Source organism: Mastomys coucha, unplaced genomic scaffold (assembly GCF_008632895.1).
Source record: "Mastomys coucha isolate ucsf_1 unplaced genomic scaffold, UCSF_Mcou_1 pScaffold18, whole genome shotgun sequence".
Classification (NCBI taxonomy): domain Eukaryota; kingdom Metazoa; phylum Chordata; class Mammalia; order Rodentia; family Muridae; genus Mastomys; species Mastomys coucha.
The window spans coordinates 111,571,549-111,597,690 of NW_022196900.1; the positions used below are offsets into that span (position 1 = coordinate 111,571,549).

Here is a 26,142-nt window from a genome sequence, read left to right on the forward strand (position 1 = left end):
CTCCACGTGTTCCCGGCCTCTCCTCTTCTCTCTCTGTCCTTCTCTGTCTCTACTCCCTTCTCAACTCCCCTTCCCATGCCCTAAGTAAACTCTATTCTACACTGTACCGTAGTATGGCTGGTACGTCGGGGCAAGGGATGTCTCAGCATGGGTCTGCCGAGGCTCGCCTCTCACACCTCACCATGCCGCCCTCCTAACAGACATATCTTGGTCTCTTTTTATAAAACAACAGGATTCCTATCCGGTCAAACCACCTTGGGTTGTGCCTCATAAAGACGTACAAATACATAGATGTACAAATGTATAGATTTAAAATGATAAAAATGGTGAAAAGCTTCTGTTCTTAACACGCCCATCTTCATTCTAGGCAACATGGGAAACACACTCGCACGCACAACCTATGTGGGTCAAGGAAAATCGTCCAGAATGTTGCCACCTAAAGGGAACTCGCTGCTTTCAACCCTTCTCCCGGGCTCAGTCATACTACGCTTCTTGTCCCCAAATCAAGCGAGGACCGCACCCCACTTAGGAAGAGGGTGATCCCATTTCAGGGAGGCCACCAATGGGAGTCGTGAAGCGGTTGGCAGGGTCCGCAGACTCCGCTCGCGCCTGCGCTATGTCTCAGTGCGACCCAGCGGCCGGTCACGCCTAACCGTCTCTTGGGCTCTAAACTTGGGACGAACTTCTGCAGAGCGCCGAAGCCACTTCCGGGTTGCTGCGTCGCCCCTCTGCGACGTCACGCTGTCCCGAGCTGAGGGGCGGGGCCTGAGGGGCGGGGCCCGCGAGGCACGGCGCTCGCTCGGATTCCGGCCCTCCGCGGCGCGCGGCGGCAGTCTCGCGAGACCTCGCCGGCCGCGCGCAGCTCCGGGCATTTGCCCTTCCCGAGCCGGCGTCGGCGGTGGAGTGCGCAGGCGCGGCCTTCGGGTTTCCCCGGCTACAGTCGGCGTTTCTGCCCGCTAGTCCGCCGCCGGCTCTTCCGCCGCCCTGCGCCATGGCGGGCTGCGCGGCGCGGGTTCCGCCGGGCTCCGAGGCGCGCCTCAGCCTCGCTACCTTCCTCCTGGGCGCCTCGGTGCTCGCTCTGCCGCTGCTCACGCGCGCCGGCCTGCAGGGCCGCACCGGGCTGGCACTCTACGTGGCGGGGCTCAACGCGCTGCTCCTGCTGCTCTACCGGCCGCCGCGTTACCAGGTGCGGAGGGACCGGGACCGGGACCCGGCGGGCGGGCGGGACTGGTGGACCGGTTGACCCGGACACGGACCAGGCACAGGGCGGGACGGGCAGGATGGACCGATAGACCGGGACTCCAGACCCGGCGCAGGATCGGGGTGGACCGGGATCAGACGGGCTTCTGGCAGGGTGGGCGGAGTAGGTGTGGACCAGGCAAGACCGAGCTAGCTGGCTGCGCTGGAGCAGGGCGGGCCGGGTGCACCGGAGCTGGAGACGAGGCAGAGGAGCCGGGTCGACGGAGATCAGGGACCGAGCAGGCGGGGACGGAGCACGGGTAGGCGGGCCAGGTACATTAGAACCGAGAAGACGGCGCGGGGACCAGGATGCGTCAGGCAGGGCTGAGTAGATGGACTGGGGACAGGGACTGGGCAGGCGGGGAACAGGCATGGGAGCCAGTCTAGCGGGCGTGCGTTACCTAGCCCGTCGGTGGCCGGTTTACCTCCAACTCCCTGCGCCGAGGGGATGCCCCGCACGGGCTTGTATGTCAACCATAAGTTGAGGTCACAGGAGGGACCCACTTCTAGCTGTGGGTGTTAAGTGCATTTCCTGCCGATCGGCAGCTTAGGCAGTGCATGTCAGGTGGGAAGTGAGCTAACCCATGAAATTTTAATTTATGTAATGTCAGGTGTGGTATTTTACCTTCTCGTCAAACTCCCCGCCTCACAGAGGTGGCAGGGCACGGAGTTCGAGAGTTGGAGTCGTTGACTCGGGTGTATCAACAGTAAACTGGGCTTAGGTAGTTTTTCCGTAGCTAGCCCTGCTGTTGCTAGTAGTAACGATAGTTATCGTGGCTGTTAAAATTGGTTATTCTTAGGCACTTTGTGTGGTGAATCCTCGGTGTTGCCCTAGAACACAACACTGCTGTTATTCCCATGGCTTAGATGGGTAAACTCTTATTTAAGCAACTTGTCCAAGGCCAGAGCCAGGCGGATAAGAATAGGGTTTGAACTAAAGCAGCCGTATTTCACCCTCTATCTCTTGAGCAAATGGACTCCGCTCACTGAGGGGCTTTGCTAATCTAGGCTGTCTGCAGCGGAACACCGGGTGACTGAGGGCTTTTTGGGTGTGTTTCAGATAGCCATCAGAGCTTGCTTCCTTGGCTTTGTGTTCGGCTGCGGAGTGCTGCTAAGTTTCAGCCAGTCTTCTTGGAATCACTTTGGCTGGTAAGAGAGACTCTGGGGGCCGTGGTGGATGGTGTTGAGGTGAGGGTTGGCAGCAGTGGGCGAATAGTGACCTCTCCTCATACCCGGCTGGGCTCTGACGGAACAGGAGGCTGCTTAGCATTTTGAGGAAGCAGCCTCCCGCCTCCTCCAAATCCCCACACTTCAAATCTCATGAACACGACTGTGCATGTTAGTGGATTATGTCTGTGGTGGATGGAAACGGGTCTCCCTGTGCCCTCTCCAGAGGGCCCATCGCCTGAAGTTGTTGTGATGAGCCGTTCCCTGAAGGGGTGCAGGTCCGCGGTGATGGGCAGGGGCGAGTCTCCCGGTGTCTTCTAAGCCTTTTCCGTCTCGGTTTCTATTAGGTCCCGGCTAGTGCTCCCCCCCCAGCCAGTGTAGGACTTCCCCTACACTATGAGTTCAATCCCTTGAGCCTTCTAGCCTCTGACTTGGATATGAACCGTGGCTTCAAGGTAAAAAGCTTTATCTCCTATTATCAGTATGCTGAGCCATCTAATCCTTCTTTGCTGGAATTATTTTAGTTCTGTTGAATTTTGTTTCCCACATGCGTCACTACTTTGTTGATATCTCCCCTTTCATGTTAACATGTGAAATTGTCATATTAAAGAAGTAAAGAGACCATAGTTTCTCCTTCACCTACGGAGATTTTTTTAGTTTTGTCTGTGACATTCAGAAACATAATAGTTCCACAGAACCACACTTGTGCCTGCTGGAGAGGGAAGGAATGACCTGTGTGTGCGTGCGTGTGAGTGTGTGTGTGCACGCGTGTGTGTGTGTGCACGCGCGAGTGTGTGTGAGTGTATGTGTGTGCGTGCGTGTGAGTATTGTGGTGCGCTCACGCGTGCGTGCGTGCGTGTGAGTGTGTGTGTGTGTGTATGTGTACATGTGCGTGCCCCTGGTGTCGCCCAGGTGGGTGACAGCAGCACCACATGCCAGTTTGGGGCAGTCGAGCAGACCAGGTGTATGTTTTGGCCTAACTTGGTTCTCTCGCCTGCTTTCCCTCTCTTGTTTTGTCTTTAAATAGGTACGTGTGCTCGCTGTCTCTATTCCACTATTCTGAGTACTTAGTGACAGCTGTCAATAATCCCAAAAGTCTGTCCTTGGACTCCTTCCTCCTGAACCACAGCCTGGAGTACACAGTGGCTGCCCTGTCCTCCTGGATAGAGTTCACACTTGAAAACATCTTTTGGCCAGGTTGGTGTGGGAGAGAAGGGCACCTCCCTGCAGGCTGAGAAGGTGACATTGATCCACCTCTCAGGTCTAATCTCCCCTGAGCTGCTCCCCAAGCCCTCTCTGCTCCCTAAGCTATTTATAAAGGACAGACTCCACTCCCTGGAGAATTCTGCTTCTGGATTTCGAATCCAGGACATTGACATTTTGCTCTAAGGCTTGCATAACACAGGCCATGACCTAAGATGGAGTCCCACCTGGATGGTTGTGATCTTAACTTTGCCATCGGATGAGATGATGTTTGGGCCTGAACACTTTCTGTAACATGAACATCTCACAAGGTTTTATTATAAAAGTCCTCTGAACTGGGAGCACACTTAAACTTCCCAGAAAGCCAGCTGTGGGTCCTAGGGCTGACTTTGGGACCCAAGACGGTCTCTGCCTCTCTCAGCAGCCCTTATTCCTTAGGGAAGAGCCGGCCGCCCAGGCAGGGCAGCTGCCTGCAGCTCATGTAGTGGCCCTGGGCTGGGGGCTTTCTTAGCAAGTTTAATGTGTGACAGATGCCAGTTTCCCCCGGGGTGGCTTCTGATGTTCCTCTCTAGGGGATAGGTTTGTGTTGGATAGTGAAGGGAGTGGCCGCCCCAGTGTCCCTACTCTCTGTCCCTCATGTCTGTTTCCACAGAGCTGAAGCAGATTACATGGCTCAGTGCCACTGGGCTGCTGATGGTGGTCTTTGGAGAATGCCTGAGGAAAGCTGCCATGTTTACAGCTGGCTCCAACTTCAACCATGTGGTGCAGAGTGAAAAGTCAGACACCCACACTCTGGTGACAAGTGGGGTATACGCTTGGTGCCGGCACCCCTCCTATGTGGGCTGGTTTTACTGGAGTATTGGAACCCAGGTATAGTACCAGAGTTGAGGATGCTTTCCTGGGGCTTAGGGGGGTTTGTTTGTTTGTTTGTTTGGGGTTTTTTGTTGTTGTTTGTTGTTTTGATATAAGGTTTCTCTGTATAGCCCTGGCTATCCTAGAACTCACTCTATTATAGACCAGGCTGGCCTGGAACTCAGAAATCCATCTGCCTCTACCTCCCAAGTGCTGGGATTAAAGGCATGCGCTGCCTGGCTGGGAATTTAGTTTTCTAAGTTTCTTTCTTTTTTGGTATCTTGACAGAGGGTCTTGCTATGTGGCTAAGCTAAGTTTGAGCTTGTATCCCTTTTATCTAGGCCACTTGACTTTCTTACACTTCCTAAGTTGAAGTGTAATTGGTGTGGCACTATAAAGCTCCTGTTCTAAGTGTGCCCTCGAGCGTTTTAGTGTGTGCACAGGCTGCTTTTCTCCTGCTCCCTGGCATGCTTCAGGCCGGGACTCTAAAAACTAGAGACCAAATCTAGCTTTTCAATGTTTTAGGGGTAAAATCAAGATGTTGTTTTGAGTTAATTGTGTAGTTTTAAACTTGAGGACAATTTATTCTTTCAAAGGAGAACCACAGACAGGCAGGTGGTATGTCTTGCAGCTTCCAGAAGCACAGAGGTGGCCTGCCAGCAGGGAGGGAGCGTTAGATAAGGAGCAAGGGAGCCCTGGATGCTAGTCAGAGGGTAAAAGCAGGCAGTGACCAGCAGTGGGAAGAGACTGCCTTCCTGAATGGCATCTCCTAGGACTGCCTGCTTCTGGGCATGGCATCTCTGGTGGCCATGGTACCATTCTGCCCTGCATTGGGCCCCTTTCTGCTGCTCTGACTTGGGTCTGGAGTACCTTGGGCAAGGGAAGGTAGGCTTTGGGGAGGGAGTGTCCTCAGCCACCCTCTGCTGGCTCAGTGGGTTTTCATCAAAAAATAGGTCTGAATGAGGCCAAGGTCCTGCCAAGTTAATGAGAGTTGTGGGGTTTGCTGTCTAGGGATGCAGACCAAACCTTTGTATTTTGACAGCTGTCTCTGGATTCTATACTTAGTCCTAGAACAACTTGGCCAGAGAGTATAAATTGAGCCAGGGAAGAACATCGGGGCCCAGACATCCCTTCCACGTGCTCGGGCCATGGGGGTTCTGGTGGGAGGGGCAAGTGACCGTAGCATTCCTTCAAAGCTTTGTGTTTCTGAGATGTGTCACACTGTTCCTCTTGCCCTGGGGACACACAGAGGGTAGGGGATGAATGTAATTTGCTTTAAGTGCTTCTGTGTGCCTAAGTGCTTTAGAGAGGAAAGATTTTTATACCTTTTTGGATAATGGGTATTTTGTACACTGTGCCTTGGTATGTGTGCTTGTGCTTGCCTGGGTGTGAGAGGGAGTGGTGCCTGCACGCGTGTGTAGAAGAGAAGTCTTACCTACCCTCAGCAGTACTTACCCTTATACAAAACACGACCTTTCCTCTTAACCGGGATGGTGCTGCTGGTGCACTGCGTTCTCATTTCCAGCTCAGTAGAAGGTTGTCACTGATGACTAAGACACTTGCCCAAGGCTGCCCAGGTGTGAGGGCACAGACTTGGTGCTGACAGATGGGAGGAGCCTGGTCCCTGAAGCTTCCCTTGGCCACCCTAAAAGCCAGGACACTAGTGTGGGAATGATGCTACCGAGTCAATTGGTGAAGGTTTCGTGTCTTAGCGTGGTGCCAGGAACACAGCAAGTACTCAGTGCAGGGACAGAAGAATTTGGGGGCGTGCATAGTATCACTGGACGGGTCCTGATGCCTGCAGTGGGTAGGGCTGGGTTTCCATGGCAACAAAGGAAGCTTATAGGAGCTGGGGGTGCTTTCAGCTTTGAGGGACTTTTTGGCTGGAGGACCAGGTTGAGCAAGGGGTGTGTGTGTGTGTGTGTGTGTGTGTGTGTGTGTGTAGAGAAGCCGCCACGTATGAAGGCGGCTAGACACAGCTTTTCTGACCTGTGGACACTGTTACTTTCTGAGCAGAGTAGTCTCTAAAAGGAAATGTTTTGGAAGCTCAGATATAGAGTGGCCTTTGGTTTATGTGGCCTTGAGGGGAGGAAGCAAAAGTCCAAGGCTGACAAGTATGTTCAAGTGGGCAGAAGTCAGGGCGGATGGAGACACCAACATGACTAACTCCATCAGAGAATTCACACTTGAGTACAGGCGGGGGTGTATGTTACCTACCCAGGATTGAAGCCCAGATGGTCCTTCACTGTCACAGAGACAGGTACAAAAGGGTGCAGCCGTGAGTGTGGCTCCCAGGAACAGGGATGGCTGCCAGCCACACAGTCGTCTAGAAGAAGTCCCGTGGGGAAGGGGCCCTGGCAGCAGACTGCTCTGACTGTGGGTCTGCTGTGCTTCCTCTGCCAGGTGATGCTGTGTAACCCCATCTGTGGCGTGGTCTACGCCCTGACGGTGTGGCGCTTCTTCCGAGATCGCACAGAAGAGGAGGAGATCTCGCTGATTCATTTTTTTGGGGAAGAATACTTGGATTATAAGAAGAGGGTGCCCACAGGCCTGCCTTTCATAAAGGGGGTCAAGGTGGAGCTATGACGGGGGTGAGGCCCCGTGGGACCAGGGCACCTCTGGCCCTGCGAAGCCTAGGACAAAACTGTTTCAACTTGGGCACTGCAGAGTGAGTTTTCTTAGTTGTTTTATATGTAACTAGTTACTCCTCAGAACGTCACCAGGACCTAACGTTGAGAAGACTTTGGGTCCAAAGGAGCCACAGACACCATCTCCTGCACTGAAGGCAGGTAGAGCAAGGAGCGTTCATCAGCGCCTCTTCCACAGTGGCAGGGTGATGACCCAAGCCACAGTCCTGTGCCCCCTCAGGACAGAGTGTGTTTGCACGGTGACCAGGATACTCGGGAGAGTTGGCCACTGCCCTTTGCAGCACTCAGCCCACTGCGGGTGTGGTCAGAGTTGCCGAATATCAGCATTCAAAATGCATCAAAAACCTTTCATTTAACCCACAATACAACCCAGCTTTAACCTTTGTCCGCCCATAAGTGCATGAGCATCAGCATTAACTCTAAAGACTTCTACCCTTCGGCTTATCATACATTTAATCATATTTACACACCAATCTTATAAAAGTAACAGTGTAGATTCCAAGGGACACGGAGCCTCCCTGCTTGGGAGTTTCTAAGTCCAGCTTTTCCGTGGCGACAGGTAGCACAGGCCCTCAGGTGCTCTGCAGCGTTTGAGTAGCCATTGAGCCTGGGCTGAGGATGTGGGCCCCGGGATTCCCAGGTCCTGGCATTGGCTCGTCTGTACCCCTAGGAGGTCATGTCTGTGCTAATTCCGAGAAATGCTGCCCTCCATGTGTTTGGGATTATTCTTCTTTATCATAGCTTGTGTTTTTTATTTTTATGTTGCAATGAGTCTGTCAAATTAGTTTCCTGTGTTTTTTCAAAGTCAGTCACCTTACTGCAGCAGCAAGTGTTTTCCAGAAGGTCCCAGCATAGCCTATGCATCTGCAGCCTGAGGCAGACTGACCCTCAGCAGTCCACGGCCCTGGTGTGAGATCCTTCCAGATTTGGTTTGGTTTATTGTCCTCAGAGCTCCTACCTTGAGATGTACAAGGGTCTTAAAAGTCTGTCAAGCATGAGCGCAAAACCATGGGTAGAGAATCCATGGGTGAGAATCTGAGTGTGTTTCAGCTCACACTCAGCTCTGATAAAGGCCTGCTGCAGGGCCTTCCCTGCCAGCTCTAGCAGAGTCCAGATCAGCCTGCTCAGTGCTCTGTGCAGCAGCCGGGTCCTCTCAGACTTGAGAAAAACCTTTCTCTTCTCCCTGCACCACTGAGCAGACATTGCTGGGTTGAAAAGAATGGATACTTGGTTTAGTATTCCTGCCGTCAGCCACTGGTAACCCTTGAGTACAGCTCTCTTCCTCGGGAGACCTCCTTCCTTCACAGCACACCAGTGCACAGCAGCACACTCGGTGCTTCAGGTCAGGCGAGCCCAGGCCCCAGCAGTGGCCATGGTGTTCCTAAGCACACTGGCAGCTTGCTGTACAGAGGCCAGGTCTCCACCAGGGTACCAAAACAGGGTTGGTAATTAATGCTAAGCTGGAATCCAGCAGGACACAAGTGCACATGGGTGCTGACTTGGGGCTTGATGTTGGCAGTGGCAGCATTGGCACTGAACAATTGTCAGGAACAGTGTGACAGTCATTCCCCCGATGGGGGCATGTTGACTTTGGCGGCTCACAGTTTACTGGTTGGCTGGCTGAAAGCAGGACTGCTGTTCGCTGCCCTGCAGCTGCTGCTGGGAGGACTGCTGTTCGCTGCCCCGCAGGCTGCTGCTGCGGCTCTCTCAGCGGAGCTGATGGTCGTGCAGCTGCTGGGTCTGCAGACCTGTTCCACAAGTGCTCAGAGGCCCATCTGAAGGAAGCAGGAATACGGGTGGCTCTGGCCAAGAGGTGGGGGAAGGTTAATATGGGTGGGTGCTCAATATTGAGATACCGTAGGACCTTGTCAGGTCAGAGAGAACAATCAAGTGGCTGGTTTGTACTGTGTTGTAGGATGCAGCCAGAGTTGACAAAACCTCGGGGGTTGTGTAAATGAGGAATTCTAGCTTGCTCTTGACATAATAGACAGGCATCCCATCAGCAGGGAAGTGGACCTCCACCAGGAGGCGCTCCGTCAGCAGTGCCAGTTCCTCCACCAGGAGGCGCTCCGTCAGCAGTGCCAGTTCCTCCACCAGAACTTCTGAGAATCCAGAAACCTCAAAGACTTGTGCCCTGATCAGTGTAGTAAGCCAGGGAAGCCGACAGGAGACAGGAGAGCCTCGAGCCAGCCCAGCTGAAGTGTTCTCGGGGCTGCCTGCAGGCAGCACTGCTGTGGGGCTGACACCGGGTGAAGGTGGGAGGGGGGTGGCCAGAGCATGGCTCACCACCACGCCCTCCTGTGCATCAGGGTGGGGCCAGGACCGCCTACCTCACAGGGGTGTGGTGAGAAGATGGGCTGGATGGCATAAGGAAATCTTAGGACAAGAACCAGGTTTCTGTGTGTTCAAAAGTAATGTGTGCTAATGTGTATCCAAAAAGCATTCTGCCAGCTTGCAAGTAGTTTATTTTTAGACTTTGTGGCTTAGTTTTTTGTTGTTCTATATACCAAAGAGGCTTACGGGTTTGCCAGTTGCCATGTGAGGCCAGTTGGCTCAGGAGCTGCCAACCTTCAGGACCTGAGGCTTGCTGAGCTCTGTGGCAGCCGTGGCTGCTGTCCTCACCAAGCTGCCCAGGAGTCACCACGGTGATATGAATGGAGACAGTCCACAGTTCCTATAGCCTGTCCTACTCACTAGGCTGCAGACAGGAGGAAATGGAGTTTTGGCAGTCATGCCCGGCTCTTTCTCAATGCATCTAAGCTGGCTGCCTCCAGCCTCCCATTCCCTCAAGGGCCATGAAGTTGTCTTTTTGATGGATGGAGAGTAGCTAATGACAGCCCTTGGCATTGTGGGTGGTAAGGCTGAATGTTGGCATTTGATGCTACCTTCCTCCTGCCAGAGGCCAGAGTTCAGCCTTAGGACCCAGAGAGAGTGAACCCCAGGCCATTGGGAACTCTTGGTGAGACGCTGGGCTGTACCTTAGGAGATAGGAGGTTGCATTCTTTAAAGAGCATCCCGAGGATGTGGAAGGGTGGACCGAGCCACCCTTCTGACACTCCCAGGTAGCAGTCGGCAGTCCACAGGGGAATCTGAGCCTCTTGCAGGCAGGATGTGGCAGGTGATTGGTCTCTGCTGCAGTGGGCTGGAGATCATCTTAACTTTCTGAATGTAACCGTAACAGGTGGCAGCAGAATTGGGTTGCTGAGGCTCTTCAGGTATTAAAAGGGCTGCCAAGTCTTAGGGTTTCCACAAACAAGGGCTTGTTAGGAGATTGATTTGACTCCTTGCCGGCTTCAGAGTGGGGGGGGGGTTGTGTGTGGAAAGTGGGTACCTTACAGAAAAAAGGCAGGAAGCATTCAGGAGATCCTGCTACAAGCCGGTATGGCTTCAAGCAGGGCGGAAGCTTAATAGTGGTGTCCTTGGTGGGAGCTGCTGCTGGGACCTAGGGTGTCACCTTATCAGTTCTTCCCACTTAGTTGCTAACTTGGGGGCACTCAGTGGCAAGCAGGGCTCAGCCAAAGCTGGACTGCTGCCTCAGAAAGAGCCAGTGAGGCCTGCTCCTCTGCATTCTCCCTGCCTTAGGTAGCTCTGCGTTACAGTGGCGGCCAGGTAGAGCCCTCAGCCTCCCCGTGGGCGTGGGCGAGCAGCTGCCTGGCTGGGAAGCTTGTCCCTCGCTCGCTCGCTCGCTCGCTCGCCCTGAGTCCTGAGTGGAGGCAGCTCGTCTGACCCATTGCAAGGAAGGAGAACTGTGGAGTAGTCACTGTACTCTTCTTTTTACATACAGAAATGTTTATTTAAGTATAATAAAATGGGATTTTCTTTCACAGATACTGGATATTCTTTCTAATTCTTAATAAAACTGTACTTGGTTTCACTATGAGCGAGTGTGACTGTGTAAGATGTAGAACTATACCCGAGAATCCTATCTAGAGAGTTTAGCACCACCAGCATCAAATCATCTATATTTTGTCTCTGTAGCTCTCTGCTGAGCACAGCAGTTCTCAACCTTCCTAATGCTGTGACCCTCTAATACAGTTCCTCCTCGTGTGGTGACCTCCCCAAGCATGAAATCACTTCATTGCTACTTCATAACTGCAACTTTGCCACTGTTATGAATAGTAATGTAAATATCTGACAGGCAGGACCCCTGATACAGGACTCCAAAGGGGTTGCACCCCACAGGTGAGAACCACTGCTTTAGCAGTGCAGGGTGTCAAACTGTAATTGTGTCTGTGTGGTGTACGCAAAACTGGCATTTGCTGTGTAGCCGGGTCAAACTGTGTGTTCTCTTAAGATGTGAATGGAAGGGCACCATTTAGCTCCCCAGGACAGATTGTGGGTCATGAACCTTACTTTTTTTTTTTTAAGATTTATTTTTGTATGTATTTTACCTGCACGTATGTCTGTGCGCTACACTTGTGGTGCCCGTGGAGGCCAGAGGAGGGCGTCAGATGCCCTTGACTGGAGATAGATAGACGTGGTTATGAGCACCCTCTGGGTGCTGGGGTCTGAATCCCAGATCCCCTGAAAGAGCAGCAGTGCTCCTAACCTCTGAGCCATGCCTGTAGCCTGTGTGCAGTCTTGAGAAAGCTGACTGCCTGGGTGAGGTTCACTCAGACCCAGTCCCTAAGCTACTCTCTCCACGTGGGAAGTCATCCTCATTGGGAGATTTTACATGACTCCTTAACTGCGTATGCACGGGGAAGTTAGTCCTCTGCCGTGTCAGTCCAGGTTATCAGGCTTGGTAGCAAGCCCCTTTAGGTGCTGAGCCAGCTCTCCACCCCTCATCTCCAGCTTCTGACTTGGTTCTGAGGTGGTCTTGGTTCTTTAGTGAAGGCCCTTCGGGGAGGCCGCTCAGGGCCCAGCTGCTTCCACTGGGCTCAGAAGTCTTGTCTCTATTCTCAGTGGCGCATCCTGGATCAGCCCTAAAGAACAGTTTGACGTGAGCTGGATGACCCTGCCACCACCACTTCACTGTGTCCAGCTTTCATAATGGACGCCCACAGAGGCAGTACCGTGCCCACCCCTTGAGAGCCTTGCCGTCTGCCTGCAGTGAGTCACCCCAGGTCATGGCTGTGGCCAGCTCAAACACCAGGGCATCTAAGCTTTTCAGCCTCTGAGTCTGGTGGGGCCTACAGCCTGGGGCTGCCCTACAGCAAGCACGTCAGCCTTGTGCAGAGCAGGAGACCCTCCTGCCCTGCCCTCAGCACACCGCCCTGAGTACAGGGCCTCTTTCTCACCGTGACCATGCTTGCCTGCTTCTGCTTCATTGTTTTGGTTTGGAGTTTTCATATTGCAGTGTAGCCCCAACTGGCCTTAATTCTCCAAGTAGCTCAGGCTAGCTTTAAGCCCATGCAGTCTCACCTGCATCTCTCTAGTACAGCTACAGCGGTTAAACGTGTGTGTGTGTGTGTGTGTGTGTGTGTGTGTGTGTGTGTGTGTACACGTGTTACACATTACATATATGAATGAGTATGTAGGAACCAGAGGACAACCTAGGATATTGTCTCTCAGGCCCCAACCACACTGGGGGTCAGGGGAAGACAGTCTCTCACTGGCCTGGAGCTTTCCAGGCAGGCAGCTTTTTGGTTTTGTTTCTTTTTGTTTTGAGGCAAGGCCCCACTATGTAGCCCTAACTGTTGTGGGGAGGGGTATTTTTTTTTTTCCAAATTTTTATTTTATTTTATTTTTTACATTTCCTTTCCTCAAACTCTCGAAGATCCTCCTGCCTCTTGCCTCCTGAGTTCTGGGACTAAAGGTGTGCGCCACCACTGCCTGGCATAGCAACACTAAGCAATTTTTAATGTTGTCGTTGGGGGTCACATGTTTATACCTGAGCCATCTCCCCAGCCATTTCTGTTTTACAACCTAGGCCTTTTCTCTCCTTTGTACATTCACAGGGAATGGCTCCGACTGCCCAGGCTCCTTCCTAGCTCTCACACACAGAGTATTCTGGGAGCAGCCAGCTGGCACTGCAGGTAAACCTTGTCTATCCCAAAGTCTGCCTCTCAGATCACTCCCTCCAGCTCAGGCTGGAAAGAACCTGCCTTACCTGCTCGGGGCCTCATCATACATGTTCTGCCCATGCTCCGCGTGCTCATCCACAGGCACCTGGAACCTGGATGAGAGAAAGCGTATAGGCTGTGTAAGAGCAGTGAAGTCCCAGCTGGTGGCCTCAACTTCACACTGCACCCAGACCATGAGGCAGCAGGCTGTCCAGGGCACACTAATACTCTCTCTCCATCTGGGAAGATATACCAAGACCCAGAGGCTTGCTAGAGCCACTGGCTGCAACAGTATACAGGCCCTGGTCAGGCTCCGGTCTCACAAGCTATCTGGGAAAGACACCTCAGGACAAAGGAAAAACAGTGGGCCAGGTCATGTGGAGGCCTGCTTTAGCTGGCACTATGGGGAGTCTTTGTTGACCTCAGTGATGAGGCCCCATGTGACAGCCTGGAACACAAACCTTTCAGACCGACATGGGAGCTAATGCAACTGCTCCATAGGAGGCTGGAAGGCCACTGGGGCCTGACAAGTGGGCAGAGGGGCCTGGAGAGCTGCCATGCCCTGCTGCAATCGAAACTGTAGACTTAAAATGTCATGACTCTGGGACACCTTGAAGGGCACAGGAGGATTGGCTTGGGTTACAGCAAGGGACAGAGTGAACAGGCTGGAATGGAGAGTTCAGTCTGAGTCTCTGTATGGGTTAGAAATGGGAACAGCTGGGTGTCATGGCGCACGTCTTTCATCCTAACACTTGGGAGGCAGAGGCAGGGGGATCTCTGAGTTAGAGGCCAGCCTGGTCTACAGAGTGAGTTCCAGGACAGCCTACACAGAGAAACCCTGTCTCGAAAAACAAACAAAACAAAATAAGAGGAAAAAGAAGAAGAAAAAAAGAAAAGGCACAGGTGAAAAAAGGAATCAGGCTGGTCCCAGGCTTTGATCACACGTGATGCCACTGACCACCATAAGGAGTTGGATATGGTGGAACACTATCCAGACTCTGTTGGCCACTGCTCAGCTGAAGGGCCTTGGACACCAACAGGGATGTAGCTGGAGGTGAGTCTGGGGTGCAGGAATGCTAGGATGCACTAGGGTGCTTTTTTGTTTGATTTGGTTTGGTTTGGTTTTTGTTTTTGTTGAGACAGGGTTTCTCTGTGTAGCTCTGGCTGTCCTGGAGCTCACTCGGTAGACCAGGCTGGCGTCAAACTCAGAAATCCGCCTGCCTCTGCCTCCCAAGTGCTGGGATTAAAGGCACTTTAGTGCTTTTAAACCAGAGACCTGGGACCTGGCTGTGACAGCTCACCATAGTGCACAGGCTTGGATCACCCAATGTCAGGTTTAGTCCATAGCATGAGTGTGCACGTGCACACAGGAGGGGAGAGGAGAGGAGAAGAGAGGAGCAGGGTCATGAGGGGGTCACCTAGGGAGAGCGGAAGATAAAGAATGCCTGGGATGGGGGCTGGTGAGATGGCTCAGCGGGTAATACTGATTGCTCTTCCAAAAGGTCATGAGTTCAAATCCCAGCAACCACATGGTGGATCACAACCACCCATAATGAGACACACCCTCTTCTGGTGTGTCTGAAGACAGCTACAGTGCACTTAATAATAATAAATGATAAATAAATTTTTTAAAAAATTACTTGTTTAAGAATGTCTGGGATGACTCTGGGCGAAGCCACCATTCAGGCAGTGGGCTGATGAGGGGAGCAACCAGGAACCAGGAGGTGGCTAACCACAGGGAAAAGATGTGTCAAGGAAGTGCGGCTGAGAATGCCAGGGCTGAGAGAAAGAGAGAGAGAGAGAGAGAGAGAGAGAGCAGCACGCAGCTCCACACAGAAGCCTCCAGGGAAGGAAACCAGAAAAGGACCAAAATCTAAAGGGTATTTCAAAAACAAGATGGCATGGGCTCCCTGCAGGCCTAGGAGGTGTGTCCATCCGGTGCACCCTGCAGGCCTCCAGCGGAGATGATCCAGGGTCACCTGCCATATGGGAAGCAAGCACCCAGACAAAGACTGATTGGGAGGACACAGGCCTTAGCCACAAGCTTCCTGAAGAAGAATCCAAGCTCTCAGCCTCAAGCGGCAAGAGAGCATCCCCAGGAAACAGTAGGGCTGAGAACGGCGTGACAGTCAGAGGGGACCTGCTGCCATGCGGAGGGCCTGTTTGATTCCCAGAACCCACAGGAATGACACCTGCTGACTGCCCTCTCTCCTCTACACGTGCTCTTCAGCACACGTGTGCCTGCGAATACATGCACACAAAGTATTACATTTTTTGGAGACAGGGTCTCACTATTTAATCCTGCTGGCCTGCAATTTGCCATGCAGACCAGGTTAGCCAACCAGGCTAGCCTCAAACTCACAGAGATCCCCTCGCCTCTGCCTCCTGGATTCTGGCACTAAAGGTGCAGAAGCCGCAGAAACAACAGTGGAAAAGGGAATGAACAAGAAGACAGAGAGACAGCAGCAGTGGGAAAGGGAAAGAGAAACCCAGAATGAACAAGAAGACAGAGAGACAGAAGCAACTGTCCAGGAAGCACACAAACCCTACAAGGTAAAAAGATGGCCAGGGCCAGGTGGTGGTGGCGCACGCTTTTGCTCCCCGCACTTGGGAGGCAGAGGCAGGCGGATTTCTGAGTTTGAGGCCAGCCTGGTCTACAGAGTGAGTTCCAGGACAGCCAAGGCTACACAGAGAAACCCTGTCTCGAAAACAAAACAAAACAAAACAAAACAAAAAAAGATGGGCGGCCAGGGCTACACAGAGAAATCCTGTCTTGAAAAACCAAAAAAAAAAAAGATGGGCGGGAAGGCCAGTGCCCCATCAAGTCAGCACCAAACCCAAAGCAGTGGCTGGAATCACCTCACCCCGTGAAATGTCAAGACACAAGCAAGCCAGGTCTGCGGGCTTCTGAGAAAAGTAAGGCCACGGACCTTGGTTAGAAATCGGAAGAGCACAGCTCTTAACACAGCAGCTCCTAGACTGGCCTGCTCGGTTTAACACCTTTTAGGAGTTTTTCTTTTTTGTTTGAGAAGTCTGCCTGTGTGGGTGTGGCTAGCCGCAGGCTCACAGCAATCCTCTGCCTCCGCTGGTAGGGTACACCACCACTTCTTAGGGCAGGCAGACCTTTGCAGATACTTGGTTGGCCAGCCTGGCCTGTCTGGCCTGATGGCTTCCCCACTGGCTTCTTTCCCATACATCCTCACCTGGGCTCCAGGCGCTCCTTCACCCTGGCAATGGATCGGATGTAGGGCGTGATTTGCTTGGTGACAGTGGTGAGATAGGCATTCTCCTGCCTCAGCTGGAGAAGGTCGTGGAGCTGGGCTGTAAGGCCAGAGTGTTGGCTGTTGGTGTTAGATTCTTGCTCCCAAGCCTGGTACCACCTAGAGACACTAACTTAAAGTGACATCTGTGATCCAGAGGAGCAGCATGCGCTGTGGGCATCCCACTTGCTGGATCCTACCCCCAAATGCAGGTGTAAGGCCAAACCACTGGGAAAGAACAAGGGTGTGGGTGTGAATGGTTAGTGCCTGACTGGCCCCTCCCCTGCTTCCATGCAGATTAACAGAGAGCATCACTGCCAGGGACCTTCATAAATTTCCTGCTGGGTAGCTACTCGCTGGTAGGAGTCCTCCCAGATCTGAAAGAGAAGAGTGGTGTGCTGGATGGGATGGGAAGAGTCATTTCAAGGCTGCTGTTACTGCTCTGGTAGCCACATAGCCACACACACCAACCTGCTCCTTGTGTTTCTCAGGAGCTAAGCCTCCAGCCACAGAACCCCCAGCATGAGGGTCTGGCAAGGCACCATACCAGGTACTCTTCCCGATTCCTGCCCTGTGCCTTCTGTAGCCAAGGCTAGATTGAGCTCCTGGGAGAGGTTACCTCCTGGAAGATGGCTCTCATGCCTTCCATGGAGGCATACTCAGAAGCGATCTGCGTGTCCAGCAGTAGGGACCTGTGCAGGATATCCCCCATGATCTCCGCCTTGATGAGGGAGTGGTGCTTGGTGAGATCTCGGTGCAGTTCCTGGACCTGGTCCTTCAGGTTCTGCACCTCCATCTGCAGGCCCTGTGGCAAGAGATGAGAGGAGCAGTGGATACTACCCAGTCCTCGGTGGAGGAGTGGCTTCCAGCCAGACAACTGGACGTTAACGAAGAAGGGGTGGGGCCTCACAATCCCGCCGTTGCCCAGCCCCCTCACCCGATAGGAATCCTCATATTGGCGGCAGTGCTCTGTGAAGGGTGTGTCCTCACCCTCCGCCAGGAGCACCTTCGTGCTAATGAAACGGTGTGGCGAGGGTTTCTGGACAGGCGACCCTGACATCTTCCCCACTGGGGAGGGACAGCTGGGTGTCTTCAGCATCTTGGGGCTTGAGCCCCCTGCCAACCTGCGGATAAAGCCCGTATGCATAGGGGAGAGGGTTGGTCTTCACTTGGCCGCTCAGGGAGCCACTGGCCCCTCCACCCAGCCTACAGGATGGAACTCCTGGAAGCTCTCAAGGGCCCCAGGAAGGGCAAAGGAAGGGCAACTACGCGATTTGGTGGTTTCTAAACGCCACCAGCCCTCCGGTTGCGTCTGGGTACACCGAGGTGCGCTCACTCCCATGACTCACAAGGTCTGAACTAACAACTGGTCTTGCTCTCTTGGCTCTGGGCTGGGCCCCGCACATGCTGGCTTCACAGCTTCTAATCCCTCCGAGGTCTGGCTTTCAACTGTGCCAGGAACTCTGAGTCGCAGTGACTCTGCACCCCCTCCCCCGCCCCCGAAAGTGTCCCGTCCAGTCTGCTTGAGGAGGCTTGCAGGAGGTGAGGAGCACCGAGTCTCTTAGCCGTTCCTGACCAAGCTGTTCGCCTGCCCGGGGCTTCCTGTCCCAGCGTCCCTCCCTCTCAGACTGTCGCCTGGCCCAGACTCCAAGTGCGGAGCTGGGCGCTCTGGCGGGGATGGCTGGTGCGGGAGCCTTTCTCAATGATTCCGCTCGCCCGCCTAGTTGGCTCACGTGTTGGCGCCGCCCACGGTGGACACAGCCCGGCGGGTCCCCAGCAGCAGCAGAGGCTCTAGGCAGCGCGCGAATTCTGCGCGGTGGTCGCTGGCGATCTAGACCGGGGATTGGGTCATGAGCGGCTCTTCTAACCGGGTGTCTCCCGGCCCCGACCCCCGACGGGGAGCCCGCGCACCTTGCTGCTCTGAGCCGGTCTTAGGCGATGCGGCCGCGTGACGATGCCTTGAAGTCTCTCCATCAGCTCCTGCCACGGAGAAAGAGCTCAGGACGAGAGGGTGTGGCAAGGAGGTGGCAGCCAGGGTGGGAGAGAGAAGTGGAAGACTCGAAGGCACTGGAGCTAGTCTAGTGGACGTTTGACCTCGTCTCTCTTAGAAGTTCCAACCCTCTAGGACTGGTCCAGGAACAGGCACCACCACACGCATAGGTAGGGAGGTGGGGCTCCCGCAGATGCACACGCTGCAGTTTGGTGGAACCGAAGTTTATGCTAACTTCCCTTTAAAAAGGGATTCATCTGGTCCGTAAAGGGGAGAGAAGCCCAGAGTCCCCCAGTCAGCCTGCAGGCGACATCAGACATGCGGCCTCTTTGTGAGGACAGGGGAGAAGGGGTCCTGCAGGAGTTGGAGACACTCACATAACCCAGATCCAGAAACTCGGCTTTGCTGGCCAGGCTGAGAAAGGACGAGCAGATGACCAGGTGAACCTGGGGGCGGGCGGGGGGGGGGAGCGGAGGGCATGCTCAGCGTCTGCGCTGTGGGCTGTGTCCAGCCCTCCACAACTCAACCTTACCTGTAGGGTGGGCAGCAAGGAGGCCAAGTGGGTCAGCTGTTCTTTGAAGCCTTTGTCCTTCTCTTCGTATTGGCTGGGGGAGGGGCAGGCTAGGCTGCGAGGTCTCCAAGGGAGGAGATGCCTGGCCCACCTGCAGGATCTTGGAATCTACAGCCCTGTCTCTTCACTAGTGTGTGTGTGTGTGTGTGTGTGTGTGTGTGTGTGTGTTGTTCACTGTGTGCCTGTGTGGCAGGACTCATATGCTCCTGTATACCTTGTATACTTGTATATATGGAGGCCAGAGACCCACATCAGGTGTCTTCCTTGATAACCTCCAACCTTGCTTTTTGAGACAGCAGCATCTCACTGAACTCGGAGATCACCCATTGCATTGGCTAGGCTGTCTGGCCAGTGAGCCCCAGGTGTCATCTTGTCGCTGCTTCCCCGGGTGCTGGGAGTATAGCTACGGCCACTGCATTGTTTTAAACTGTGTACCGAGGTGTGACCTTGGATCCTTGTGTTTCTGTGCCTTTTACTTGACTGAGCTATTTTCTTAGCTCGGGTTTTTGCTTTGTTTTGATTGTTGGAACAAAGTCTCATGTGGCCCAGGCTGGTTTTGAACTAGCTGTGAAGCAGAAGCTGGCTTTGAACTCCTGATCTGCCCACCTCTACCTTTCAAGAGCTACAATTATAAGCATGAACCACCACGGTGGGCTTCACACCAACTGGGGGGGAAGTGTTCCCCTGTTTCTTCTTCCTTCTCTGGGAACACCTTGCCCACTTTTGGTGGCAGCCACCTGTGTGTCTCCTCCCCTGCTCCTCCCTTCCATCCCCTCCCCTGCCTTGCGAGTCAGAGTTGGTAGGCGGGGCTCAGGCTCAGAGCTAGAGGTCAAGGTAGGGGCAGGGACTTTTTCCTACTCACCTCTGTACAGCCTGCAGCAGCAGCGCTTTCCTCTCCGTCAGTCTGTCCTGGGAGAGAGAGTCCACCATGGACCTGGCTCGGCCTCCCCTACCATAATGCCTTGGGGCATAGGCACAGGCAGCATGCTTAGCGGAGAGCTCTGCCATGTGGCCTTCCTCCTTCCTGCATGGCACTGCCTGAGAGCCTAGGTGCTTCCACCATCTACACCTCTCTGGTTCAGTCTTCTAACACCAGACTAGGACAGCCTCTGGTATCCTCTGGAAGTCAACTGTCATTAATGCCTAAAAGGCAATTTGACTTAACACCTGGCGCTACACTGTAAACCCCGTGAGAGTACCTGGGAAGTTCCCGATCGATCTCCCTCTCACCTGCATGCTGCCAAAGAGTGCGTGGATGGCTGCCTCCTCCTCGGCGGCACTGTGCCTCACCTCCTCCACCATGGCCTGTAGCAGCGCGATGGCCTCTTTCGTGGCTGTCTGCAGGGCCTTCACTGCCTGGGGACAGCAGAGTCTCAACTCCACTCCCCCGGGTTCTCACAGCTCCCACCCCATCTTCAGCCCCTTGGTTCCCGCTCTCACCAGCACCGCCTGCTCCAGCCGCTCGCAACCTTGCACATAAGCTGACTCCAGGTCCACACAGTGGGCCCGGCTTTCCCTGCCGGGAAGCAGCTAGTAAGATCCGCTGGGTCCACGCTCCACCCATTCCCTGCCTGCTCCCTCTACCCACCCCTGCATGTCCCGAAAGCAGCGGATGCACAGCAACGACTTCTTGTCGGTGGAAAACATGATGTACGGCTCCGAATGTAGAGCTGGGGGTGGAGGTGGGGCGCCGTGGTGAGAGCCCGGAGACATGCCCGCCTGGCCCCCACCCCTGGCCAAGGTGTGCCTCACTCACTACACTTCTGGATCACGTCCCGGCTGCGCTGGCCCAGGGCTACAATGTCGTGGCGCGCGAACATGCGCGCGCGGTGCGTCTCTTCACGGCAGCGCGCGCACAGGGGCTGCCCGCAGGTGTTGCAGAAGTACGTGGTCTCTGAGTCCTGGGGACCGAGAGCTGGCTCAGACCGCCCTCTCCTCGGGCTAGAGTTCTAAAACTCAACTGAACCCAGTACTAGGACTACAGTCACCGTGCCCTTGAATACATCAGTCCTAGCCCAAGCAAGGGTCCGACTAACACCCAGCTTCCTCCTCCAGTCCCCAGTAGCGGAACTTTATCGATTCTCTTGTGTACTTGGGTGAGTGCCCAAGGGGCACGCCATGCTGTGGGCTCTGAGGATCAAACGGAAGTCTTGAAGGCAGCAAGTGTCCCCACCTGCTGTGCTGTATCTCCCTGACCTGCTTCCCTGGGCTCTGATACACCCAGATTAAGAGGAGGGTGCTGGGGGCTGGAGAGATAGCTCAGCAGTTGAGAGCACCAGAGGACTTGGGTTCAATTCAGGATGCTCACAACCAACCGTCTGTAACCCATCCTAGAGGATCCGAAGCCCTCTTCTGGCTTCTGAGGACACCAAATACCCACTTGGTGCACAGACATATGGGCAGGCAAAACATCCATACACATAAAAAAATTAAAATTTAAAAGATGAGGGCACTGGGGCTTGGCAAGTGGGTGTAAGAAAGGCAGGAGCCTTAGAAAGGCAGTTCCAAAAAATAAGATAAAATAAAATAAGAAGAAAAGAAAGGCAGTTCCTAGAGACAGGAGGCAGAAACTGTAGTGTAAAGCCTTTGAGGAGAGCGGGCAAACATCAGGCCCCCTTGGGACTCTCAGTCGTGGACACGATGCTGTAGCCCTGTCCAGACACTGAGCACTGGCTCCACAGTCAGGTCCGCCCGATCACCTTCCTTTCCCAGCTTGGCAAACTTGGTCAAATCACAAGCTCTGGGTCCTGTCAGGCTCCCCAGCTCCAACATACCCCATCTCCCCACAGGAACCAGCTGTGAGTAGAGGCTGCCATGGGGCAGTGTCTGACAGCAAGGTGCATGGTGGTGTGGGACCCAGGGACCGTGAAAGGGAGCAGTGGAGGGGAGACTATTCACGAGCCCATCTCTCCACTCAGACATCTCTTCGACCATCTGGAGTGAGAACTCCGTGGGGAAGGGCATGTATTAGCACCTTTGGGGGCATCGGGGGCAGACCCAGGGCTAAGAGTCCAGAGCTTGGGGTGTAGTGACCATAGCCATGGCTGTGATCCCTCAAACCCTACTTCTCTGAAAAATGTTTATTTTTATTTCATGAGCTTTGGTGTTTTGTTTTGTTTTGTTGTTTTCCTGTACGTATGTCTGTCTGGGGGTGTTGTAGCCCCTGGAACTACAGTTACAGACAGTTGTGAACTACCATGTGGGCTGGGAATTGAACCCAGGACCTCTGGAAGAGCAGCCAGTGCTCTTAACTGCTGAGCCAGCCATCTGCCTCCTTAGCTCTCAAGCCTCATGTGTAACTTTTTTTTTTTTTTTTAACTATCTGTGTGCAGGTACCTATCTTGTGTGCTGGGAGTGTGTGTGTGGAGGTCAGAGGACAATCAAACTCAAATTGGCAAGTATCTCTATCTACTGATAGCCAGCTGGCCCAATATTGGTTTTCCTTCTCTCTTTTTAAAAAGGATTTTCTTTTACGTGCCTGGATGTCTGTCTGTGTAAGGTGTGCATGCCTGGTGCCCTTGGAAGCCAGGAGGGCAACTGATTGCCCTAGGACTAGAGTTCCGGACCTTCCTAAGCCACCCTGTGGGTGCCGGCAATGGAGTCCTAGTCCTGTGGAAACAAAGTCACTGGCCCCTCTCCCCTCACAGCCCCGCCCCTGCCTTGCCTGTCCTCTTCACTTCCGGGTGAAGCTCTCTCAGCATGAGGTATGTACTCTTTCTGAGCTTCTCTCCTGCTCTGGGCCCATCAAATCTCGACATGACAGCCACCATTGCATAAGGGCTGGTGACTTGCCTTCAGCCCCCTGCTAGCTGTCCAGCTACTTACAGCTGCAAACAATATCGGCTTCAGTTACCTCCATGGGCTTAAGCAGTAGGCAGTCATCAAAGGTCCCCTAGGCCTGGGAACCGAGCCACTGCTCCTTTGATCGCTCAGAACTCCACCTTGACCCAGAGACCCTAAAGTTCGCTCTCCCTAAGTTGAATAGCCTCCACTCCTGCTCCTATCTGGGTATTGGCTCAAGTCTTTTTGTTTTTCTTCCTGGATCCTGCTGTCCTCACCAGTATGAATGATAGGGCATGGTTGGAGTCCAAGGGAGCACAGAGAGTAGTTGGAGACTTCACCGATGGATCAGGTTTGTGCGTTTTTAGGGCACATCTGGACATGTTCTAAGTGTTAGGGACCATGTAATCTGGCACCCACTGCCTTCTGCTCCCTCACCTGCTGGCTGCACTCCAGGTCACAGTTGGCACAGTGCACGGCCTCCACGCCATCCCCAGAGCTATCCACCAGGAACTGTAGCAGCCGGTCCACTGGGGGGAGTCCACTGGGACCCTTCACCAGGGTCTGGTGCCTGCAGAAAGGCTGCAGCCAAGATCTGGACACCCTTGTAAGAATCTCTCCCCACTACCCTTCACATTCCAGGCAGGAGCTAAAAATAGCAGTACCAGGGTAGTGAGGTCTGATATAAATACAACAGTCGGCTTGTCCTGAGGGCCCTACCCTGCCCAGGCACTGCGTAAGCCTGTCATACTATAATGGGAACCGCTACCCATCGGACCTCTTACCTCACTGGGGCAATCTGAGCCCCCTCACCTCTCCTCCAGCCCTACCCTAGGCCCCTGACTCTGGGGAGCTTCTGTTAAGGGCCACCTAACTGCTTCCATTAACCTGACTAAGCTATGGGGGGTTGGGGTAATGATAATTCTGTTTATGGTAACAGACTACTCCCATCTCTTCTGCTTAGACTCAGAACCTCACCATCTACACCTAAGTCCACCCCAGGACCAGGGCAAACTTCACCCTCTCTGGGTTTGGGGCACTTACTGGCACAGTGGACAGGACAGGCGGCCATCCGTAGCCCGGCCACGCAAGCAGCCAGTGCAAAAGTCGTGGAAACAGTCCAGCAGGCACGGGCGCTCGTACTGTGTGTGGCACAGCGGACACACGAGTGGATGACCACTCGCAGCATCCAGGGCACCTAGGCCCTCCAGAGGTGCAAAAATTGCTCCAGACATTTATGTGGAAAAACAGGACAAACAGGACAGCGGCTGAGATTCCTGGAGCTCCAGTCACGTCCCTCTTACCTGACCCTCCTGGATATGGCTTCGCCAGTGGCTTTGGGATGCTGGAAAGTGAAGCTGCAGCGCCCGGGCAGGGACAACTACGGGAGGGCCCCAGGCCACCAGTCACCTACCTCTCCCATAGTCCCTCGGTGGTGGCTCTGCGGGGGAGTGGTCTGCCACTCCCTAGAAGGTCAGGTTGCTAGACTGGGCCGTGCTTTCTCCCCTTCGTCGTCACTTCTCCCACCTCCTCTCCCTTGGCAATTCTCCGCCCTACGACGTCCTCTGGGTGACCAGGAGTGAGGTTGGTGTTCCTTCCTCAAAGTGTTGCTGCTTTGCAGAGCCAGGTCCAGGACCAGGACTGGTGCTGACCCATAGTCTCGCTACTCCACCCGGAGCCCAGAAGCAGCGAGAAACACGGTGCCCGGTGAGGGTCGAAGACTATACTACACCTGGCGTGAGACTGGAGCGCAGAGACCAAGGACACTGGGTCCCGCATCGGATCTTCAGCCAGCGGGACAAGGCCTCCCTGGCTACGCTGGAACTGTTCTAGCTAAGGACCTGAGAGGGAACTGTGGGTCTTCATAGCTTCATTTCCTCCATGGCCGGCTGGGGGCTCCAGAGAGCAGCAGACGGTCCAAAATCTCTAGGGCTGCGACGAGGGTGCACTTCGGAGTGGAGTCCTAGGCCTGACTTAACCGTTGTGTTCAGTCTAGTTACTGACCTCTCCAGGCTGGTCTCCAGGTGATGGGGTGGGACGGGTATGGATTAACACCTGTGAAGAGCCCGGTGTTCACAGAGGTGTGGGTTTTGGTGGGAGATTGGGACCAAAGGATTCCTCTGACCTGCCCCATTCGTCCACAGGCCTCTACCCTGGGTGCCTCCCTTCCCCGGGGGTGGGGTGGGGTGGGGTGGGGTGGTGGGGTGTTCTCAGCTTTCAGCTTTCTGTAGTCATGTTTTCCTAAGCTCCTAAAGCCAGCTTATTTTCCATAAACCAAATTCAGTGCTTGACCCCACCCTCCCAGAAGTCTTATTCACTTGTTAGACAAAACTAAGAGATGGCTCTGCATCCGCTGGGGTTTCAAACAGGAGCCAGAAGGCAGTAAATTCTATGTGGGATTACCAGTTCTCTCCCGAGAAGATTCTATTATGGTACTTATAGTGTGCATGTGAGTGGTCTGTGGAGATCTCAGGGCCACTTGCAGAATCTGTTCCCTATCTCGGGTGACACTCAGGTCACCAGGCCTGGCAGCAAGCCTGGCACCTGCTGTTTTTTAAAGGCCTTCCCAGTCTGGATGATTTTTGCTCTAATGCGGTGTTACAATAGCAGTTAAAGAGTTAATGCTTAGAAGCCAGCACATTGCCGGGCAGTGGTGGCTCGAGCCTTTAATCCCAGAGGCAGGCAGATTTCTGAGTTTGAGGCCAGCCTGGTCTACAGAACAGCCAAGGCTACACAGAGAAACCCTGTCTCAAAAAAAAAAAGCCAGGGCACTTTCCTAAACTAGTCTTGGCTACTTAGTTCCTTATACTAATCTTAGTTTAAAAAAAAAAAAGTTAAGTGCTGAAACCTGGTATAAGGAAAGTGACAGGGAGGGAGGGAGAACAAACTGGGTGTATGCTTTGTTTAGGAGTAGTCCAGGCCGGGCACGCCTTTAATCCCAGCACTTGGGAGGCAGAGGCAGGCAGATTTCTGAGTTCAAGGCCAGCCTGGGCTACAGAGTGAGTTCCAGGACAGCCAGGGCTATACAGAAAAACCCTGTTTCGAAAAACCAAAAAACCAAAAAACCAAAAAAAAAAGTAGTCCAACAATTTTCCATGTTAAAAAAGATATCTATCTATCTATCTATCTATCTATCTATCTATCTCTATATTTTTTAAAATATTTATTTACTTTATTTATACGAGTATACTGCAGTTCATACCAGACATACCAGAAGAGGGCATCAGATCCCATTACAGATGGTTGTGAGCCACCATGTGGTTGCTGGGAATTGAACTCATGACCTCTGGAAAAGCACCAGTGCTCTTAACCCCTGAGCCATCTCTCTAGCCCCTGTTTTTCTTTTTTTTTTTTTTTTAATATTTATTTACTTTATGTATGTGAGTACACTGTAGCTGTCTTCAGACACACCAGAAGAGTAAGCCAC

The 26,142-nt window shown here is 53.6% G+C and overlaps 2 protein-coding genes across 2 annotated transcripts; one reads left to right on the forward strand and one right to left on the reverse strand.

Annotated features, from left to right (window-relative positions):
- The first annotated feature begins 902 nt into the window (after window positions 1-902).
- On the forward strand, window positions 903-10,983 carry Icmt (isoprenylcysteine carboxyl methyltransferase). The gene is made up of 5 exons (XM_031379623.1): window positions 903-1,186; window positions 2,300-2,388; window positions 3,434-3,603; window positions 4,262-4,479; window positions 6,865-10,983. The coding sequence occupies exons 1-5, from the start codon at window positions 992-994 to the stop codon at window positions 7,045-7,047; spliced, it is 855 nt and encodes a 284-aa protein (XP_031235483.1). The 5' UTR covers window positions 903-991; the 3' UTR covers window positions 7,048-10,983.
- Rnf207 (ring finger protein 207) lies at window positions 10,878-24,180 on the reverse strand. Its single transcript, XM_031379622.1, has 17 exons — window positions 23,760-24,180; window positions 23,154-23,286; window positions 20,692-20,836; window positions 20,524-20,605; window positions 20,376-20,451; window positions 20,166-20,291; window positions 19,798-19,844; window positions 18,897-18,969; window positions 18,742-18,810; window positions 18,286-18,354; window positions 18,108-18,205; window positions 17,312-17,498; window positions 16,994-17,179; window positions 16,700-16,751; window positions 16,318-16,435; window positions 13,162-13,227; window positions 10,878-12,034 (listed from the first exon to the last, which is right to left on the reverse strand). Exons 1-17 carry the CDS (start codon window positions 23,948-23,950, stop codon window positions 11,845-11,847), a joined length of 1,908 nt encoding a protein of 635 aa, XP_031235482.1. The 5' UTR covers window positions 23,951-24,180; the 3' UTR covers window positions 10,878-11,844.
- Window positions 24,181-26,142: the final 1,962 nt, after the last annotated feature.

Coding starts and splice junctions, on each gene's coding strand:
- Icmt (XM_031379623.1), top strand. CDS start 992: ATGGCGGGCTGCGCGGCGCGGGTTCCGCCGGGCTCCGAGGCGCGCCTC. Junction 3,604..4,261: donor TGAAAACATCTTTTGGCCAG/GTTGGTGTGGGA, acceptor CTGTTTCCACAG/AGCTGAAGCAGATTACATGG. Junction 4,480..6,864: donor ACTGGAGTATTGGAACCCAG/GTATAGTACCAG, acceptor TTCCTCTGCCAG/GTGATGCTGTGTAACCCCAT.
- Rnf207 (XM_031379622.1), bottom strand. CDS start 23,950: ATGTCTGGAGCAATTTTTGCACCTCTGGAGGGCCTAGGTGCCCTGGAT. Junction 20,292..20,375: donor GGCTGGAGCAGGCGGTGCTG/GTGAGAGCGGGA, acceptor TGCTGTCCCCAG/GCAGTGAAGGCCCTGCAGAC. Junction 18,811..18,896: donor CCTTGCTGCCCACCCTACAG/GTAAGGTTGAGT, acceptor GCCCGCCCCCAG/GTTCACCTGGTCATCTGCTC.